At 51.4% G+C, this 5991-nt stretch overlaps 1 protein-coding gene across 2 annotated transcripts; it reads right to left on the bottom strand.

Annotated features, from left to right (window-relative positions):
- Positions 1-763: 763 nt before the first annotated feature.
- Positions 764-5780, bottom strand: LOC102943373 (zinc finger and SCAN domain-containing protein 12). 2 transcript variants are annotated; one of them, XM_043545630.1, is made up of 4 exons: positions 5448-5780; positions 3809-4777; positions 2909-3120; positions 764-1726 (listed from the first exon to the last, which is right to left on the bottom strand). In XM_043545630.1, the coding sequence occupies exons 2-4, from the start codon at positions 3892-3894 to the stop codon at positions 1098-1100; spliced, it is 927 nt and encodes a 308-aa protein (XP_043401565.1). In that variant the 5' UTR covers positions 3895-4777; positions 5448-5780; the 3' UTR covers positions 764-1097. The 2 variants fall into 2 exon arrangements, with proteins under 2 accessions (XP_043401565.1, XP_043401564.1); XM_043545629.1 differs by having other exon boundaries at positions 766-1729; positions 5448-5721.
- Between the last annotated feature and the right edge of the window lie 211 nt (positions 5781-5991).

Below are 5991 nucleotides of genomic sequence, written 5' to 3'. Positions count from 1 at the left end.
ATGAAAAGGTGTCAGTGATGTGGCCCTTGGGCCAATATACTAGTCCTCATGTGGCCCTCGTGGTAATTTGAGTTCGAGATCCCTGATTTACAGCATGTCCACAGTACCCTCTTTGGGTCAGCGGTGCACATCCTCACGAGGCGCGCTTCCACCGACCTAAGAGGGGCAGCTGAGAAGCTGGCTGCCTGCCGTTCCCTGCTGGGAGAGGTGGGGGAAGCTGCCCAGGGCTTCTCACCTCCCTGTTCCTGACAGGAGCGGGGTCCAGGAGCCCGGGCTTCTCGCTCAGCTCCCAGGTAGGAACGGGGTCTAGCAGAATCCATTCTTGCATGGGCTCCCATCCGGAGTGGGGTCCATCTGGGCTCTAGCTGCCTGGCTTTCTTGTTAATTTCACATCTCCGCTGGACAACAGAGCTAACAGCTGAGGTAAGTAATACAGTGTCTACACAGACACAGTGTCACCCTAACATAAGGTGGAGATATGTCTGTGTACTAGGGCACTTACATTGACGGGACAAGGCTGTAGTGTAGACATGGACATAATTAGGGTGACAAAAGCTGCTTTATGTTGACCTGTGTAGCATAGACCAGGTCTCAAATTACCAAAGGAGAGGTAACCTCAGGAAGGGGCAACACTCACCTCTTAGAGTGAAAGACTGTATGCTAAGACTCCTGGGTTCTGTTCTTGGTTCCGCCTCTGAATCCATCTCTGGCTCTGGGGATTAGTACTTTGGGAGAGGTAAGAATAAGGACTGCAAAACCCTTTGAGACATTTATTTATCTCATTTATTTGAGATATTTAATTATGTACAAAAACAAATGTTCTTTAGATATGAATCCTGTGGCATCTCTGGAGCAAGGACTGTCTTTGCCTCTAATCTGGGAGGCTCAGAACATATTCTGGCACTGTGATCCACATACAGCTAGGAATTATTTCAGGGAAGTTCCAATGGTCCATTTTGGCTTTGGACTCTATTAATTTAATGGACAGACCAGACCGACATACAGACCATCAGAATGGTCCCTGGATAAGACACCAACCCCGATTCAGAGGGCCTTGTTTCTATTTCCAGACCTGCTGTTTACTTGCTCACAGTTTGTCATGTGTGCAGTCCCCAATGGGACACAAGCTCAGGGATGGTGAGGAAGCACTCCCTGCACTCTGTGCACCGGTAAGGTTTCTCCTTTGAATGTATTTTCTGGTGGATGACGAGGCTGGAGCTGCATGTGAAGTGGTCGCCACACACTGCACACTCAAAAGTGTGCTCCCCACAGTGCATCTCCTGGTGCTGGGTCAGTGCTGAGTTGTGATTGAAGCTCTTCCAGCATTGGGTGCACTTGTAGGATTTGTGCATTCGCTGGTGCTGGAGAAGGTTTGACTTGCGACTGAAGAGTTTCCCACACTCAGTGTACTGAAAAGGGATCTGTTCTGGAGAGGTTTTCTGGGGAACTGTGATGTCTTTGAGGTCTCTTACATCTCCCCCATGGGGAGTGGGCTTACTGCAGCTCTCCCCTGGGGGGTTTCCCTGTTGACTCTCTGAGCTGTGCTGGTTCCCACAGGCTTTTCCCAGATCAAGGTTCTGAGACACGCTCCTCTTCTGACCTCTTGAGTCCTGGTTTTGAGATATGCTCCTTTTCTGACCTCCAGATGACATCTCGTGCACTCCGACTTCCTTGAGCGCTTCCTGCCAAGGATTCACTTCCTCATCTTCAATCAAGATCACAACAACTGCTGAAAGGAAAGGGGAAAAAAAACCCACAAGAGAATCAAAATATAATCAGGTTCCTTGGGAGAAAAGAAACCAAAGAAAAGTGGAACTGTAAAGGATCTGTCATAAATTAAACCCAACAACCTTGATTATGAACCCTTCCAGCTTTCTCTTCCTGGAATACAGTTGTAGTAGCATAAGAAGTAGTAGCATAAGAAGTCTGATGTACCAAGGCAGTTGTGTAAACATACACAGATCACACTTGATAATAATAGAACATTTATATTAGGGTGTATATGTACCTATGTAGGCACATATACCTATTATTTATAGTTACAGAGACACCAACCAAGATCAAGGCCCCACTGTGCCAAACACTTCACAGACACCTGGTAACACGGATCGGGGCTCCACTGTGCTGCGTGCTGCACAGACACACTGTTAAAAGGTGGGGTAAAACAGGTAAGTTGAAGTAGGATACTAATACATCCACCTACCTCAAAGATCTTGAAGATCAGGAGGGAGCATTATGATCATCTAGTCTGACCTCTTGCATAGCACAGGCCAGTTTCCTCTAGCTCAGTCAAATATGCCGTAGTCACCCAGAAGTTATGCACTCAATGCAAAAATCATCAGGTGATTTTTCAGCCTGTCTTATTCTGGAGGCCAGACGAGATGGTCACAATGGTTCCTTTTTTGCCTTAAAATCTGTATATTATGACCATCTAGTCTGACTGACTCTATAATACAGGCCGACATCAAGCCTGTTAATTTGGGTTTGAACTAGATCATAACTATCCCTCTCGATTCCCAGAGCAGTAACAGCAGCAATTCAAGCTTCCCTACTTCATCCCCCTTCATGCAAACCAATGCTGATCGGCTCTGGAGGCCAGGGGAAAATCTGTGTTCGTAACCCACACTTTCCTGCTTCTCTCCATAGAGGCATTAAGAACAGGTCAGTTGTGATGGTGGATTTGGTAAAATGGGTACCTGGAGTTTCAGATGGGCTGACAAGCAGCTATCTGATTGGAATGGCTCTCACCTGGGCCAGAGCCAAACTTGGGCCATACTGATAGGCCCGTATTACACTGCTAATCCGCTGCAGCTAGCCAGTGCCCCACATTCCCTCCCCCTATGCTCAGTCCTAGATATTCCCCTCAGATGCCCCCACACCTCATCCTCTGCCATATCAGGTTTATTACCCATTTTCTGGAGGGGCTGGAGGTCCTCTCTGGAGACAGAGGGTGGCTCATACTGGGGTTCCAGGGGTTTGCTCCATATCAGTTCCCCTTGGGATATATGCTCCAAATTGGGCTGTGGCTGTTCCAGCTGGGAGGCAGAAGATTCCGATAACGCTCTAGAGGATGCCATCTTCTCTGAGGTCACTTCTTCAACCTTGAAACCGCACAATGACCTGGGAAAGAGACAAACATTACAATGAATCTAGGGCTCACTTTCGAGTCAGGTCTGAAAGAGCCACTGGGGAGACAACAGGAAATGATGGACCAGGACATTCTCCCATGTCCCTGTGGTTTAGGGGTGCAGCAGTGGGGGAAATGGCTGAAGTGTTGATAGCCAGAGATTCTCTTTGGCCAACTGATGGGACCAGAGAAATTTAGCCATGACAGTGAGATGGGGAGCTCTGAATATTAGACCAGCGGGGCTGTCCTGCATTCAACTACCTCAGGGTAATCCCCTCTACCACAGCAGTTCTCAACTGGGGGTCTCCCAACCCACAGGGCAGAAGAAGTCTGGTGGGGCAGAAGCCTGAAGCCCTGAGCCTCCTGTTCAGCACCCAACAGTCAGTGTTGGTCTGGAAGTGATTGGCAAAATTCCCAAAACCTCATCTAAGTGCCCACAGTTATCAGGGGCACCTTCTTGAACACAATGATATGGCACCATGGAACCAATTTCTCTCCTGAGAGCTCCTGGCTGACCCAGATAAATGGGTCCTGATTGTTGCTCTTTGGGCAAAAAGCAAAGGTGGCAGCATTTACAGGGCCTACCTAAGAACACAGAGAAATCCCTATCATGGCAAGAAGAAGGCCTCACAGCCTGATATCCCTCCAGTTCCCTCACCCTTCAGGGTTCAGTGATCTCACCTGTAGCCCCCGTCTCCCAGCCTCTGGCTGTTCCAGTTGGAAACCCTCTGCCAGGGCCACCGCTTCAGTGCAGGTCTCAGGACCATGTTTCCAGATCCAGTTCTGCATTTCCTCTGGCAGGGTGGTTAGGAATTGCTCCAGGACCAACAGGTCCATGATCTGCGTTTTGGTATGGATCTCTGGCTTCAGCCAGCAATGGCAAAGTTCCTGGAGTTGGCTGTAAACCTCTTGGGGCCCCTTGACATCATGGTAACAGAACTGCCTGAAGTGCTGGCGCTGCATCTCTGGGCTGATGCCATACTCTTGCAGGATGGCTGCCTTCACTTTCCCATAGTCTCTACTGTCTCTGGTGTCCAGACTGATAGAAGCCTGTTGGGCTTTTCCTCGGAGGGCTGGTAAAAGTCGTGTCACCCATTCTCCTCTAGGCCACCGGCAAGCTTCAGCCACTCGTTCGAAGGTAGACAAACAGGCCTCAGTACCATGCCCCTGCATGAGCTCTGGCAGCTGCAGGTTTTCCCATGCAGGGGCCAGAGGGGACTGTATATCCTGTACAACATCCTGGCATTGTGTGTCCTGATACTTTGCCATGTCCAAGTACCGTGGCTGATTACAACTGTGCTGGGGACCCACCTGTCTCAGTAACTCATTAACAGGCCCTCACTGAACCACAAGGCAGAATTTTCCAATTTATTCTAATCCCCTCCCACATTTCAGAGCCAACTATGTTGTGCTCTTGGCCCTTACGGTAGGGAGTCATTACAGTAGAGTTAGGCTTACAGCTTCACCCTGTCTTTAGTCTGTGTTGGGGGGTGAAATTTTCCCCCAACTCCAATCTGTGCTGGAGTTACTGAGCCTCAGTCTTCCATAGCTGATGAAGAATGACATCTGCTCTTACACTGGGCCCTCTTGGGGCTAAAACAGCTGGATTGACCATGGGCAGCCAAACTGAAGTCTAGCAAAAGGTGCCACCTGAATGTTTCACATGGAAAGAAGAATTACAACAGAAAGAGACCATACTTTTGACACTGGTGTTGCCAATCCTCATCCTTCAAAAATTATGCATGTCATGAAACTGGCTTAAAAATAATGACTTTTAACAAAAAATTAATTTGGAAAAAAAATTGGTTGACTGGGAGTTCAGATTGCTCGGCAGGTAACCAAAACACACAAGGCATAAAAATTAAGCATTCCATGATTTATGCAACACAGATGACATGCTGTCAAACTTACACCACAGTGATATGCATTAAAACATTGGTACCAATTGCGGAGCGTGGCGAGAACGGGAAGAGAAAGGGGGCGGGAGAATTGCGGGCGTCACGACAGCTCGGCTCTGTGCTGGGCTGTGGGAAGGGCGTGGGGGCTATTGGCTGGCAGGAGGGGCTGGGGGTTGGAATCCCTATGTCCTGCCCCCAGCTATGGGAGGTGAGTGGGGACTAGTAAGGGGGAGGTGCGCTGGGGGTCAGGACGGTTGGATCTGTCCCCAGCAGTGGGAGGGGAAGGGGACGAGTGGCTGCAGGGAGGGGTTGGGGGACACCTGGGCTCTGTCCCCGGCTGGGGAAGGCGGGACTCAGTCCCCCCTGCACCCTCCTCCTGCCCCGTGCCCGGGGAGCCCGCCGGGGCCGAGCTAGTCACAAACCTGGCAGCGCCCAGCCGCTTCCCGCCCAGCGCTGCCGCCGCCACGTGCGGCTGGAGGGAAAGGAGCCGCGCATGCGCAAAGCAATCTGGGACGATTGGCACGGGAGCCCCGGGCCGCCCAGCCGTTCCCCGTGGGCTGCGCCCGCAAGCGGAGCATTATCCCGAGCGCCGCCACCGGAGCTTCTCGCGCCCCAAGGACCCTCCCGTGCCCCAGCTACGCCCCAGGACCCCCCACTGGCCCAACTCCGTGCACCCGCTACGCAGCACCGCAAGGCAGCGGCTGCCTAACCCGCCAGCAGCCCTTGTCGCTTCTGCCCGGCGTGCCCGCTGACTCGGCCCAGCCCCCACGGGGGCGGTGATAACCCTTATCCCGTGGGTGGGCATAGAACTGTGGGGCTGGAAGGGACCTGGAGAGGTCATCCAGCCCCAGCCCCCTGTGAGCAGGCAAGCCCAGGGAAACTAGACAACCCTCCCCCCCTTGTTGAACCTGACTTTGAAACCCTCCCGTTTTCCACATGCTTGTTGCTGGACTCAGGACTCTCTCC

The sequence above is a fragment of the Chelonia mydas genome, chromosome 4 (genome assembly GCF_015237465.2).
Source record: "Chelonia mydas isolate rCheMyd1 chromosome 4, rCheMyd1.pri.v2, whole genome shotgun sequence".
Lineage (NCBI taxonomy): Eukaryota > Metazoa > Chordata > Testudines > Cheloniidae > Chelonia > Chelonia mydas.
The sequence above is the reverse complement of the archived record's forward strand: the minus strand, read 5'-3'. Positions and strand labels throughout refer to the sequence as shown.